Raw genomic sequence first — 15,036 nt, 5'->3', positions numbered from 1 at the left:
ACTTACCGTGTGCTGGGTGCAGGATCCTATTGATCATTACATTTAAATTAAAGTATTCTTGATAATAATTAGATAAATCACAATCAGAACCTTTTATTGCCAATAATATTTTCACATACAATGAATTTATCATGGCAGGTGATGCAGCAATATTATACACTATCTATCTATCTATCTCTCTCTCTCTATATATATATATATATATATATATATATATATATAAAATATAATATAATATTATATTATATAATATATATATATATATTTCTGTCTAAACTATTGAGCCTATTATATATACACATACTAAACATTATTCAATTGAGAGTAATTGAAGTTTCTTTAAAATAAGAGATTATCTATAATATACTATCTATCTATGTAATCCTCAAAAAGTCCTTATTTTAAGACTGACTGTAAAATAATGAATTATTGACTTCGACCCACAAACACCAACAGAGGGAGCCATTTCTCATTTAACTACCCTGGGGCCATGAATTTTGGGACAAACACTATACATTTCAAGCACTGTATGTAGACTCAAGGGTATATTTCTCCATCCTACTTTATTTACTTCCTCAGAGCAGTGAAAAAAGCTACTAACAAATTGGTTGGAATTAATTCCTTTACATCTTGAATAGGATGTGTCCCTCTTCGGAGAAATCATCATATTATATTATTTTCTTTCATGGTGAGTTAACAATGGCTTATTTGGATGCCTCACTGCCCCTCTATGATATTATTTTTGACATTTGGATTAGTGGAAATAACGTATTTTCTTTGGTTTTATTTGTTAGTATACCGGAAGTACATTATTTATTTTATATCCCTGATGGCGTTTGGTAGACAGGAAGTCGTCTGTGCTGCGTGATGTGCTCACGTTGTGTGTTCTTGCCCTTGAAAGCCTCGGCGGACCTGCTTCTGTGATATTTCTCGTGACTTCGTTTCGCCTCCCGCGTTCAGGACTTACCCGGTATGTGAAGCTTTCATTTCCAGCGACCATAAGCTGCCCCTCGCAGTCAAAACCGAGGGTATAGCATGAGAAGGTATTCATATACGATGGAGCAAAATAACTCTACAGTCCAGAAAGTAACGTTACTTTCCATAAAGTAGTTTGCTAACGCCTGTTAGACGTATGAGCATGACGTCATGCGTCTCGAGCAGTCCGACATTGTCATTGACGTTACATGTTGAGTCGAAGTATTAACGTGGGCTGCACCTCCTGACATGGAGTGTTTGGTTTGTTCCTAGGTCTGGTGACGTGTGGCTGCAGCACAGCCGACTTGTGTGGTCCCGTCTGTGTGTGTCTTCCCCGCAGGTGAACGGCGCCATGGGGTTTCTACTGTCTAAATCCATGGATGCAAACTTTAAAAAGCAGCAAGAATTCATGCTCCACAATTCACGGCTGCAGGTGAGTGACTGTGCACCGAGTCCCGAGGTATTTGAACGTTACACCGCAACACATGGCTACGTCATGCACGTGTGACCACGTGGTCGGAACATGAAGAGACGTGTCATTTGCAGGTTGCCTTGGACTAAAGTGTCCACCAGCTGCTATCTTCATCTAAATGAACCAGTGGACACGCATGTGGAGCCGGTCGAGGCTGCTCAGCCACTGCCGAGCAGACAGCTGCCCACAAGAAGCCTCATGGCCGCTGTGTGGCCATCAGATAAACTATGATTTTTGTTGAGGAAGATGGACATTTGCAACACACAAAGCATTAAACCAACTGACACAGCGAGGACCTCATATGAGGTCAAGTTGTATGACCTGATCTAGTGACCGAGCTTTAAGAGCCAGGCCTTTTGTCAATACCAAGTACGCTAAGTACTTTTGGACTTGGGAGTTGTCAAAATCTATGATTATTATTAAGATTAAAATTCCATTGATGCTGTCCATATATTGTAAATACATTACAATATATATATATTGTATATAATCTCCACATAAGAAACATGAAACTTTAAATAAAATATTTGTAATGTCATTAATATTCAGCAAACATGGGTCCATGCAATATTTCAGGGTAATCTGTTATTTGTACTACGGCTGCAACAAATCGATAATCAATTATTAAAAGAGTTGGCAACAAATTTCATTATCGATTCGTTGTGTCGTGCGATTATTACGCTACTCAATAAGTCACGGAGATGTTTAAGTATATTTAAAATAAATTCAGTTTAGAGCAGAGCGGAGGTAGAGGAAAGACCATAATGCTGCGTTGCGAAAGCCAATCAGCATTGAGACGCTCCGCTCGTCATCACTGACGTCATGCCGGTGTGAAACGTAGAAATAGTGGTTATTTCTTCCGTGGTGGATGGCGGAATGAAAATCGTTTCCACAGAGCAAAGCATGGAGATAAGCCACGCCCCCTCACCGGCATGACTAAACCACAAATAGTCGAGCGAGTAAACTCACGCGAGTGAAGCGTGGTCAGCTCTGTTTTTGAATTAAGGGTTGAAAATGAATGTTTAAAAAAAATGTTTTATCCGATTCATCAATTATTCTAAAAAATAATCGACAGATTAATCGATTATTAAAATAATCGTTAGTTGCAGCCCTAATTTGTATGCGTATTGACCCAATATTTGGCATTTCTTATCCTTTTTCATGTCTATCTTGTCAGCTTGGTGTTCTGTTTTTCTTTCTTGAATCGGTGTCAAAACCACAAATTCAAGCTTCAGTTAGAATCTCAGCATTTTCATTTGGAGCCCACGTGTTTTATTGCACTCCTTGTTTTTTTTTTTTATACAAAGGATTGTTTTTGTTTTCGCTCTCTCTCTCTTCTTCCTTTTCGGCCAATCTGTTGTGATTTATTCCTGCCTGTAAGCTGCGGAGCAGCAGGTGGTTTGTGTGACTGTCATAACCCCAATGACATTATCCAACTTCCACCCGAAAGGTTGGTTGTGTCGTAGACATTATTATTCAGTGATGACAACGGTTTGGAAACTGAGTTTCAGAGAGCCCCTCGTTTGGGTTGTGACGATGACTCGTAGGTAAATGTGATGGATGGATGATGTTTACGCATTGCTGTAGTAGATCTACATTGTGTCATTGACCTACCTTACTACAGTTTTGTATCTATAAATAACACTCTTTACTTTTGAGTACAAATTAACAAGCCATTTGGCATTTTAATATCATTTTGATTAATTCATTCAACCATTAAAAATGTAACCGAACAAAACACTGAGGCAGTCGAACCCAAATGGTCTCTAATGGTCAAATGTGATGTTACCGTCTGCAATAATTGACATTGCATCTTTCCATCACCCAACCGAATGAATAAGAATATAAGATGGACCCTGGCAATTTCAGAATATCCGAGGAGCCACGCGGTCGCCTCCCCGTGCATTAAGATGTCAAAGATGATTGCTCTGCAGTGTTTCTCCAGCCTCATCGTTTAAAGCTAATTGTTCCTCTCTGTGCTCTTTTTGTGGTGAATCCTCAAGTCAAAGTCCTTGGGCTTTGCGTTTGAACCACAGCGTGTCTCTGCAGCGCCACTCTAGTCCATCCTCATGTGGTGCATATGTGTGTGTTTGTATGACGCATGTCCTGTGGATGAATGGCAGCTGTGGGAGGACGTCGATGATATTTTCCTTCATTTTATATTTAATAGGGGTCTTGGTTAATGACGGGGTTGAGCTTTTCATTCATTCCTTTCGTGTGTTTGAATGTTAAAAGTAGGTGAGCAGTCAGGCCTCCCATCAAGGATTTTGACCAGCACCAATTATACTTCAACAAAAAGTACTTTGCAGAGAGTAGAAGCATTACAAGGAAAAAACTTGTCATAAAGTTGGACAGTGGAACACAGGTTAATTAAAAATAAAGGTACATTAACATAAAGGTAGCCCCGGGGCCTTTCAGTCCTGGGTTCCTGAACGCATCACTAGAGTCCGATATTGTAAAAGGCAAAAGGCTCTCACTAGAGCCAGTCCCTTCAAGACTGCTGGAGAAACATGGCGGACTCCGTGGAAGATGGAGATGATGAAAACGAAGTTTCCCGCTTCCGTTTCAGCGCAGCTCTCCCCGTGGCAGCTTCATTGTGGTGCATTTCTTTCTTTCACTTTTTGTTCACCCCCCTTTCCACGGCTTTTCCAAGCTTGCCTTCAAACCTCCAGCATTGGCCTTCCTATTTTTAGAGTCAGCATTGGGTCTGAGAATAATGTTTATCATTTATATTTCACTAAAATATGAATCAAAAGAATAATGGGCAGATTAATAATGAAATGAATAGTTAGTTACAGCCCTAATAACAGTAAAGTATTCACAATGTTTGACCAAGGCGTTCACGTTGCACTTTAATGCAGCAATGAGCAGACTGTCGTGAGCCGGTGAGAGCGGCGCCTTCAAGTGTCGGCTTGTGTTTTTACACCGGATGCAGATTTCACTCAGGTTCTAAATCTCTGGAAAATAAACTTACAAGCAGGAGACTAAAAGGTGACAATTATTATCAAGAAGCAGGTAGCTTCCAGATCAGACATCCAGTATCTCCGGTCTACTTCCTGTTTTGCGAGAGGGAAGGATGACATCACGAGAAGTCTTTTCAACCATGGTGCGACGAAGCTTTTATTGTCTTCATTGTTACACATCGCGGTTATTTCCCATTGTATTGAAAGATCACTCGCTGTTGGCGTCAGAGCGTTTGTCGCTTCCTTCGTCCTGGAGAAGTTGGCCGTTGTAGTCCGCTCGGTCACAGTAATTGACAAACTCAAATAGTCAAATGTACATAACAACTTCTCAGGTGTACACAGACTTTCATGCCTGTTTTGGGCACACGGTTTCACTATATGAATGATTCAGGGCTGAAACTAATTTTATTATTTTCACAATGAAATCATCTGCCAATTATAATCTGATTAAATTCTTTGTCCATAATGACTTCCACAAAGTGTTTGTTTTGTCCAACCCAAAGTCCCAAAAAGAGTTTTTATTGTAGCTATAATGAAATGTAGAAAGGGTTGGCTAATTTAATTGTATCCACTTTTCTTGAAATTCAGTGTAAACATCTGGACTCATTGGACATTTGGAGTAACCAACATTTGTAGATTAGATAAGCAGCTGAGCTGATGCCACTGGTGCTGTTTGATGGGCAAACTCACCATAACTTTGGCTTTTCTGTTATTGAACTTGTTATTCATTTATAAATATGAATCTGATCAGAGCTAATCTCAGGCTCTAATTTGTATTCCTGAAACGATTTAAAATATGTTACGTTCCTCGTTGTACATTAAGAGGCACGAGGCAGTGTGTGTATTATGCCGGATAACATATGTAGTGTCCCTCCTCCTGGTTTGTTCGTGTGCAGATGGAGCGACAGATGCTGATGCAGAACCAGATGAGAGAGAGGCAGACGGCCATGCAGGTCGCCTGGTCCAGAGAATTCGTCAAATACTTTGGGACGTTCTTCACGGTGACGACAGCTGGTCTCACCTTGGGGTGAGTTCACTGGACGACTGCTTAGAACGCAAATCTCAGCTTCAACTTTCTGTAATTGAAAAGCCCAAATTATTTATTTCTCCTTTCGTCCCATAAATACAGTGGGAAAGTTGATCATTTTTCTTTGTCCCTTTTCTTCAGTGCCCTGAAAGTAAAGAAACCCTTCCTATTGGCTCCCATCGTCCCTCTCGGCTTCGTATTGGCCTTCCAGATGGACGCCGCCTATGGGACTCTTATTTATCGCATGAGAGGTAGGAGGCCGACGCCACATCGTCATCGTCAGTGTCCCACACGAGCGAAGCTTTCTGCGGCTAGAGGAACAGACGCTGCCCAAATAGTTGTTGGGGCTATCAACAACATATATATATATATATATATATAACTAACGCATTGTATTTTTTCCCCATTGTACCTTCAGGGGAGGCTGAGAGTATCATGACTTCTGAACACGACCGTCTGGACCTTCCTCATGGGACTCCAAATTTTGAGAGCATAGAAATAGCTCGCCGCGCTCAGAGCAGCCTCGCCTCCTTTTTGGAGAAATGACTCGTTTGTCATCTGTGAGGCGGCGATGACCGTCCAGCCCACGCAGTCACCCGTCCTGCTTGTCTGCCCTTTTGACATTATTGAGTCTATGTTGGCACTAATTCTTTATCATGGACCTTGGGTCAAATAAGTCAATATTAATGAATATGAAACATTTTATTTTTGTGTTGGTTGTTGTTGTAAGAGGTGCATAAGTGGCCAAACACATGGACTTCGGCCAAACTGAATACTTGTTGGTTAGTATTCAGATACATCCCTAACATAAATATTTACATTAATTAGATTAAATAATTTTTATGTAATTCACTCCAGGTTATTGGATACTGATTATTGAGCTGTGTCCCAAATCCAGATTATATACAAATTCTATTCAGTATATACTGAAGACTAATCTACACGTTATTATACAAAAATATCAACTTACTTCACCATATTATACTAATACTGAATGGTACAGTATGTGTGAGATTAGATGTCAATCAAACTGCAACTTCAGAAGATTACTTTCATTTAAACTTCACAAACGTTGAGTTTAAAGGTCTCTACACACCGAGGGGCGGCAACCAAATGACACAAGTGCAAAATATGTATATATTCTGAATATTTAGAATCAAAGCTATTCATACGGGCAGCAATGTAAATGTGTGATAGTTGCGACACTTGACGGTTTAAATAGATTGCCTTTTTTATTTTTTATTACGTTGAAAGGAATAAAACCGTTTTCAGGCTTTGTTTGGACGACAGAGCCTCCGTGGCGGTGTACACGGCGGTGTAGGTATTATATGCAGTACGACCGCTCCGCACCATGTCATTGGTGGATGTCTTTATTTGCTGTATCAAAACCAAAACATTTCTGAAATTTGTACACTTTAATACTGCGTAATATTTGCAACGTACTACTAACACAAACAGCTGTTCAAAGGAATAAATTGGCAAGTTAATTTATTGTCAGCAAAATACATCAACGGATTTAATTCTTAATTGTGTTTTCAAAGATTCAAACTGTTCAATCAACCATATTTAGTAAGCACGCAGTTTGGCTGGACTCTTTGTAACTTTTCCAAATTGAACAAACCACAAACTAAAAAGCAGTTTAGTTTATGTAATCTGGAATTGGGACACGGGATCAACAGGATGTTTGCCTGAGCTGCATTAAGCCATGTTTACCACGAGAGGGCAGATACTTTGAACACGCCGTCACAGTAACGTCACGGCAACATTAGTTATTGTGTAGTAAACATTTTCACATCAGGCTGAAGCAAATCAACATGAACATCTCTGTGTATATTTTCTTTCCACCTGACACGGAGAAATGTAATATTCATAATGTTTTTTTAGCTCACAAGCTTTTTGTTTTCACACGCCGGATGCTTAACTTTTGTCTTTTACATTAGAGGTGTTTTCTGCCAGGCAGCTAACTAGTGCACTCCTTGTCAAAGCAATAATCAAAGCAGATTCATAATGATCAAAATGTAAATGGAAAAGATATTCAACACTGCAGACATTTGTCATGAATATTGTTTTGAATCCAAACTATCACTAAAACATTTGAGAATTGTTTCTGAAAGAATTTATTTGCCACGGTCGAATATGAGTGTGCAGGAGCTTTAAGGGGCGCCAGTTGTAGTAACATATTACAAGGGGATGATATTTATGCGTTGTTTATTTTTCGGAATTTCAACTCATTTTTGACATCAGGGAAACTATATTTGAAAATCCAATAAAAAAATATTGCAAATACTTTCTCTTCTCCAAACATTTTTTGAGACGAGCCCATAACTATGGAAGCCCGTTTCCGCCACTGTGATAAAAAAATTAAGATCCTGTAAGTCATAATTATGAGATAGTATCTCATTGGGTGGCCTGAGGTGTGACTGTGACCAGACCGACTACCTGCCAGACAGAACACCCCTGAGTCAACGCCAGAGAGAACAACCTGGAGCTCAGGGAGATTCAGGAGGAATGCAGCCACCCCCGCCCCCCTCTCCCCTGTGAGCCCCACCCTCCTCCCATCTGTCCCTCCCCTCCCCTGCTCCCCCTCCATCATGCCCCCTCTCCTCTGGGAGCTGAACAAAGGCCCCATCATCTCCTCCATCTCCAGACAGCAGAGGAGGAGGAGCTCCCTGGGCAGCTTGAGAAGGAGGCCAGATGATGGGATGAGATCTACCCACATCCACGTCCATCATCATCTCCATCTCCTCCTGCTGTCCTCCCTGCTGCAGCAGCCCACTGCAGGCTGCAGAGCATCATCCGAGAGCATTAGATATTATCGGCTGCAATCTGCCTTCCCTCCATCTTCCTCCCCTTCCAGGTCACTCCCTTCACTGAAGCGGGCCGCCAGATCCTGGACACTCCCCACCTGGACCCTCCCTCCCTGCCCCTCCTCTCGAGGAGGCTCTCCATCCATCATGACTAAGTCACCCGCCACAACAAAGCTTTTCAGGTGTCGGTGGTCAGGCTCTGACTGACTGACTATTGACCCCCACTGACACCCAGGACTACCACTCCTCTTTCACCTCTCTCTCTTCCTCCTTCCTTTCCTCCTCCCTCCTCTCCCTCCTCCTCTCCTCCCTCCTCCCTCTCCTCCCTCCTCTCCACACTCCTCCACTTTCACACTTTAACTAAAAAACACAAAACACACACCACACAACACACACTCCACATATTTGTTTGTTTTCCGTCGTTTTTCCGTTTGTTGTTTGTGTTGTGTGTCATGTCCAAACCTTTCCAAAAAAAATTCCTCGTTTGTTTGTGAAAACATTCTTTGGCAATAAACCTGTTTCTGATTCTGATTCTGATTCTGATAATTATGACTTCACTATCTCATAATTTCGATTTACTTTCTCATAATTATGATAGTATCTCAAAATTATGATTTACAGGATCTTAATTTTTTTATCACAGTGGCGGAAACGGGCTTCCATACATCACCTTTCGGAAACACCTCGCCACCTTTTTTTCAGCACTGAATCACCTGCAGTCTTAATTTGTTCCCCAGTGACGTGCCGAGAATGTCCTACATGCCTTCATATTGTTTGTCTCCAAATCATCATTGAAACTATTGCATGAGTAATGTGCACACTTGCATTTCACAATACAATAGTCCCCTAATATTGTTACAATAAAGAAATAACGTGCATGCACGTCATTGTCATCAATCTAAATGACGTGTGTGAGGGAGGGAGGAAAGGAGGGAGGGAAGGAGGGAGGGGGGTTGAACGCATGGGTTGGTGAGTGAAGCAGGGACTCTGTTTAAAGAGGGAACCGAAGCCTCTCCTGCGACACAAGACTGACCCAAAGCATCTTTTACAACGCCGGCATTTACCAAAACTCTTCTAACGGGAAGAAAAGAGCCAGTAAGCTCACAGGATTTAAAACCCTGTCCTCAGCCGAGGTGGAGCCCAGCTTGACCCTCCTGTGCAGCGCAGACCGGCCGACGTGCTCTGTTAGTTTGAAGCGACCATGCTCTGGAGGTTGACCCTGGCCGTGGCCGTGGTGTGTGCCGGCGGCGTGTGCCGCTGTGTGAAGGCGGACCTGATGGGCAGGTCGATGCTACCGAGGGACTCCGGGGTGAAACTGTGCGGCAGAGAGTTCATCAGAGCCGTCATCTTCACCTGCGGCGGCTCCCGGTGGAAGCGATCCACCCTGGGGGACACGGGTGAGTCAACATCAAGTGGGTTTCTACAGTGGGACCAGAATGTTCTGTTGGGGCCCGTGTTGGTGTAAGAAATGTGATTCTCATTCAAAGGGAAAAGAAAGAGTCCACAGGGAGGAACTGTACTTGTTTTCTTCTTTTAGTTTCTTGCGAGTGCACGTTACTGTCGATGGTGAGTTGTTACACATCAAGAGGGTTGCACTGCCACAGAGTTGTAATTAAGCAACAGTTGTCCATCCCCCCCCCCCCCCCCACACACACACACCCACACACTCACATTTCAGTTGATTGACAGCCTCGTATTTCAGCACCATGGTCAGCTCATGTTCATTTATAATTGCAGAAACCTTTTTACTGAGTAAAAACTAGTATTTCAGTGTTAGTCTGCCGAAAAGCACGTTCTGATCGTTGAATATATCTTTACAATGACTAAAGATGAAATGGTGTACTGTCCTCTTTATCGTCACTCCTTCTCTCCAGATCCCTTCCAGTGGAGTTCCCTCAGTGACGTCTCCGTGCAGGACAAGCATCACGCCTGGCAAACCGGCCCAGAGCTCCCAGAAGATGACCGTTCTGCTCTGGGCTCCTCCCTGGCAGACCTCCTGGCTCTGTACGGCGCCCGAGGAGACGGGAAGCAGCCGCCGCCGCCGACGACTCACTCGGCCCGTCGGCCGTCTCACGCGGTGACGGGCGAGCGAGACGGGAACCGAGAGGTGGCGGCCGGGCGCACACGCGGCAAGCAGAAGAGGAACTTTTCTCTGGGTGTGGCAGGAAAGTGCTGCAACCACGGCTGCACCAAGAACGACATCGGACGCGTGTGCTGAGGGGCACGGGGGTGGGGGGGGGGGGGACGGTGTAAAGATGGACAGTGTCGGCAGTTGGAGAGACGTAGGAGGGTTCACATCTGCTCTCTACTGGGCTATAGTTTGTCTTGATAACACTTTTTCTTTATCATTTCATATTATATCTACATTATTTTACTTGATTTTTTTTTTTTTTTAACGGGTCATATTCTGTATGTACAGTGTATCACTCCTTCAGCCTAATTGAAAACAAAAGTTAAATATTGTGTTGATATGAAATGTCGATCCGTATCATGTGTTCCACCCGTGTTTATGGGATGGATGTGAAGCAGATCAGCATCCATATTTGATATTAGACAATTCAGCTAAACTATGGTTGGACCAGCAAAGGCCAATATCGCACATTAATGTCATTTAAGCTGCTGTGAACTTATTGCTGGATTCTGTTCACAACATTACGTCTGCCTGATTATTTTCTGTTCACACCCCAAGGACACGACTGCGAAAGAGAGTTTCTTTAACCCTTAACACATAAAACCAATAAATACATTTAACCCCTTGAACAGAACCCACCCTCCGTTTGTCTACATCTAGAAGTCATGCACACAACTTTTGAAATGCATATTATCTTTGACTGAATGTACATCATAATGCATCTGGACGTGAGAAACGAGCCACATTTAGATTTAAAAAGTAACATGTCATGTCTACAGTACTACAATGTTTGGTTTAATAAATGTATTTTACACACCTGGAGTATACTAAATGTCCATTTTGTTCATTAATCAACCTAATATTGACATCTGTCGACACACATCCATGTATTAAAAGGTGCATGTTGACAACAGATGAAAGAACTAGACTTGATGCTGTTCACACTGCAACAAATTTAAATAAATAGAAATAACCTAAGTATTGTTTTCTGAAAATCTTTGTGGAAAAGAATCGTACGTCGTAGAAAATTCTTAGCGAGAAAACATTGCTTTTTACAGTGACTCGTTTTAGAGATGCAAGAGGGCATCCATGCACACGTGTCTGTTATGGACTGATTTTTATTAGCATGAATGAAAAACATTGGGGGTTGTTTAAGTTTCAAAATGGGAAACAAAGATGTCCCACAAATAATTCTGCTTGGGGACTGAGGAAATATAAAAATATAAACATACAATACTTTTGTATAACAAACTCCTCAACGACTTTTCACATTAGGTGTCTACAGTACAGGCAGATAGTATAGCCTAAATACACTGAAAACCCCTATTCTGTATTTATAAAATATATTACTAATTACTAAGACACCATCATCATTTCCATTTTTAAAAACGAGAATTATACTGTTTGAGTCCAGTTAGATTAACAGGTTTCAAAGAGATTACTGAGCAGTTATTCCTGTCTCTATAAGGTTTTTGACAAATTATAGTATATTTGTGTAAACTCTGGTCACTGAGTAGTCATAGCAACCAGGACTCGGCGCTTCTGCTGTCAGAAAACACAGACACGTCCTTGATATGGAATGAATATGTGGAAATCACAAGTCCCTGTAACAGCTAAAAATGTAACTGATTGATTTATACATTTTTGGTCCCAATCCTGAGGCTTAAATATTCAGCAATATCAAATCGTATATCACATTTCTCCCGTCTGTGACTCGTCATATTCAAATTGTCAAACAAGTGACGAATAGCACAAAGAAATGAATGAATTGAAAAGTTCTGAAAGGCATCTGGAATATATTTGGTTTGCCGTCTTGAGTCGGATGTAGTGTGTGTAATTAATCAAATAATTTGCATACGTCATTGCAATAAGTAGGTAAACTGCCATGAATCATTATTTGAATATGTGTTAATTTGACTGACGCACTGAAAGAAAACCGGACTAATGAAGTCATCGCTGCGGGACGCCACAGACGTGTCACACGCTCAGTGTTCAGTTCAGACGTGTGAGGACCGAATCCCAGGAGGCAACGGCTAAAGTTCAAAGGTCAAGGGATGGCCGGGGCTCATCTGTCCTTGCTGTCTCGTACAGTCTCCACGCTGTGGATTAATGTCTTGAAGGTGGGGCGGAGTCGGGGTTCACTGCTCCAGCACTGGCTGATGATCCTGTGAATCTGAGGGAAACACGACATGCCGAGCACGAGCATTACCACAGGAGCAAAATATAAAGGGGAACAATTATTTGATTCTACTCAAAGGTGTAACCGCCGTGGAGCATTTTGCAATATGTATGTTTAGAGGGTTCTCTATTCATTATCAGATACATGTCATACGTCATTTAATCATATGACATGGTGTCTTTTTCTGCTGGGAGCTAAGAATCAATGAGATTTATTCCAAAATTGTTTCCATTGACCTTGAAGCCAGATACATTTTTAATAAAACAAACGTGTGCCAAGAGTTCCTGACCTCCTTCGGACAGTTCTCAGGAGCAGGCAGCCGGTATCCCTGTTTGAGCAGGTCGATCAGGTGGTAGACGATCATCTGGCCCTGCTTTTCATTTCCCATCTTGTCCATAAACACCTGGAACAGAAGGAATGGGTTCTTGTTTGCCTTCAGTAAAAATAAGTTTGGTAAAACATCAAAACTGTCAAATCAAATTGTCAAACTCAAACATTCTAAATGTATAATAAGTGCAGTACCGCAGGTGGGCTGCGGTTCTTGTCACTGAAAGTGAAGAGCTCGTAGAGGACAACGCCAAAACTCCAAACGTCTGATCCCACCGAGAACTTGCTCTCTGTCAGCGACTCCGGAGCGTACCTGGAAAATACCACAGCGCATTGACCAGACAGCCCATAATATACATAATCACGCACACATCTTCAAACGGTCAAAGAATAATCCAACAAGCAGACGGGTCTGAAGGTGAGAAGGAAACGAAAACAAACTCCCGTCGTCGTGCGAATCCCGTGATTTACTTCCAACCGTCACAATAATTACAACGACCGGAGAAGAGCTCATCGAAATCAATTTCACACGGTCAAATTCTTTATCCACAGAAATGTGGACCCACAAGAGATGAAAATGCTCTGAGCGACCACACGCAGGGCGTCTTCCTCACCAAAAGATGGGGCTTTCCCCCGGCTCCCTGACGGTGTAGTACTCCTTGTCGTGCGGCAGCACCTTCGTCAGCCCGAAGTCGCCGATCTTCACCCTCATGTCGCTCTCCACCAGGATGTTCCTCGTGGCCAGGTCTCTGTGGATGTACCGCTTGGTGGCCAGGTAGTCCATGCCCTGGAGTACGACACGCACGCGGCGTTGGTGTCAGAGGGTCGAACCGTCAAAGGAGTCACAGAAACAAAAATAATTCAATAAGAAAAGGAAGACGTTAATAAATAGCTCACATGTGCCTTGAGATATGTATTTCTAGAATTCACTTGTTGTAGTTTTCCACATATATTTACAAAATCAAGACTGATGGCAAAACAAATCTATTGAAATATGTGTAATATAACCCAACACTACCTCACTTATCATGTGCAATATGTGACATATTAATTACTATCTGTACATACTAGCACATTTCTTGTTCTTGTACATATTACCACCTTTCTTTTATATTTTGTATCTTTTCTTTCTTATTATAGTGTTATTTCTAAACTAACGGGTCTGGATTGTTGGTCTCGGCACCATTTGGCAAATAAAACCTTGAAACTTGAAACTTGAAAATGTTTGTTGCTTATGTGTAGACACCTGTTTCAGGCCTCCTCCCCCCCCCCCCCCCCCCACAACACCTCCATGGTGTTAGAACTGCTACATAAACCCACATAAACAATATGTACTAATGAGAGGACATGGACACAATATATACCCTGCCATGATAAATGCTGCTCATAATCATAACCTCGAGCCACGGCATTCAGCCGGAGTCAACAACCTACAAATAATTATATTGCTTTGTGACGTACGTGTTTTAAAGTTTATTTTTAATTTGGTAAGTTATATATTCATACGCAGCCACCCTGCCAGGTGCTGTAAACCAGCCCTTAATGATGGACTCTGTGATTTCCAACATCTCTGAGTCATAGATAGGGTCTGAATGCTTATGACCATGGGATATTTCAGTTTTTCTTTTTTAATAAATTTGCAAAAATTTCTACATTTCTGTTTTTTTCTGTCAGGATGGGCTGCTGAGTGAACATTAATGAGAAATAAAAAGAACTTTTTTGATTTTAGCAAATGGATGCAATGAAACAAAGAGTGAACGATGTAACACAACACCTGTAGCTGATGTATGCCCAGGTGGGGTTACACAAACTCACCACCTACCTTGCAGATCTGTGATGCGTAGTGCAGCAGTTTGTTGAAGTCAAAGCGGTCCTTATGTTTAGTGAGATAATCTCTCAAGCTGCCAAAGGGAAGATACTCCATGACCAGCCGGAGGTTCCTTCGACCTGAAACAAAGTTAAGTGTGATACTTAAGAGAGGAAACGTGACAGACGAGTACTGAGGAGGCCTCGGACAAATCAAGATTGATTTATTCCATGGCCACTGGGGCCTGAGGCAGCACATGCTGGAACTGTAATGACATTATTATGTCTCACCAAATATGCCTGGGTGATAATATCAAAGGTAAATTTGCTCTGTGAGAAAAACAGAACA

The 15,036-nt window shown here is 42.1% G+C and overlaps 3 protein-coding genes across 4 annotated transcripts in view; 2 read left to right on the top strand and 1 right to left on the bottom strand.

The window, feature by feature from the left end:
* The first annotated feature begins 874 nt into the window (after window positions 1-874).
* Window positions 875-7,726, top strand: plgrkt (plasminogen receptor, C-terminal lysine transmembrane protein). Its single transcript, XM_056431953.1, has 5 exons — window positions 875-970; window positions 1,249-1,408; window positions 5,307-5,437; window positions 5,579-5,688; window positions 5,856-7,726. The coding sequence occupies exons 2-5, from the start codon at window positions 1,328-1,330 to the stop codon at window positions 5,981-5,983; spliced, it is 450 nt and encodes a 149-aa protein (XP_056287928.1). The 5' UTR covers window positions 875-970; window positions 1,249-1,327; the 3' UTR covers window positions 5,984-7,726.
* A 1,102-nt stretch (window positions 7,727-8,828) lies between these two features.
* rln1 (relaxin 1) lies at window positions 8,829-10,462 on the top strand. The gene is made up of 2 exons (XM_056431954.1): window positions 8,829-9,641; window positions 10,119-10,462. Exons 1-2 carry the CDS (start codon window positions 9,446-9,448, stop codon window positions 10,460-10,462), a joined length of 540 nt encoding a protein of 179 aa, XP_056287929.1. The 5' UTR covers window positions 8,829-9,445.
* The window catches only part of jak2a (Janus kinase 2a), a 28,455-nt gene continuing 23,790 nt past the window's right edge, over window positions 10,372-15,036 (bottom strand). Inside the window, exons 20-25 of one of the 2 annotated variants that reach the window (XR_008833841.1) lie at window positions 14,704-14,828; window positions 13,496-13,668; window positions 13,077-13,194; window positions 12,844-12,957; window positions 12,379-12,548; window positions 10,372-10,458 (exon numbers count right to left, since the gene is read on the bottom strand). Coding sequence is in view for 1 of the 2 variants with exons in the window: in XM_056431950.1 (XP_056287925.1) it covers window positions 12,441-12,548; window positions 12,844-12,957; window positions 13,077-13,194; window positions 13,496-13,668; window positions 14,704-14,828 (638 nt within the window). In the remaining variant the exon portion in view is untranslated. Of the gene's footprint in view, window positions 10,459-11,475; window positions 12,549-12,843; window positions 12,958-13,076; window positions 13,195-13,495; window positions 13,669-14,703; window positions 14,829-15,036 lie in introns of those variants that run through there. The other variant, XM_056431950.1, reaches the window with a different exon arrangement.

Source organism: Pseudoliparis swirei, chromosome 15, assembly GCF_029220125.1.
Source record: "Pseudoliparis swirei isolate HS2019 ecotype Mariana Trench chromosome 15, NWPU_hadal_v1, whole genome shotgun sequence".
NCBI classification, from domain to species: Eukaryota; Metazoa; Chordata; class Actinopteri; order Perciformes; family Liparidae; genus Pseudoliparis; species Pseudoliparis swirei.
This window is presented reverse-complemented; position numbering and strand designations above follow the sequence as displayed.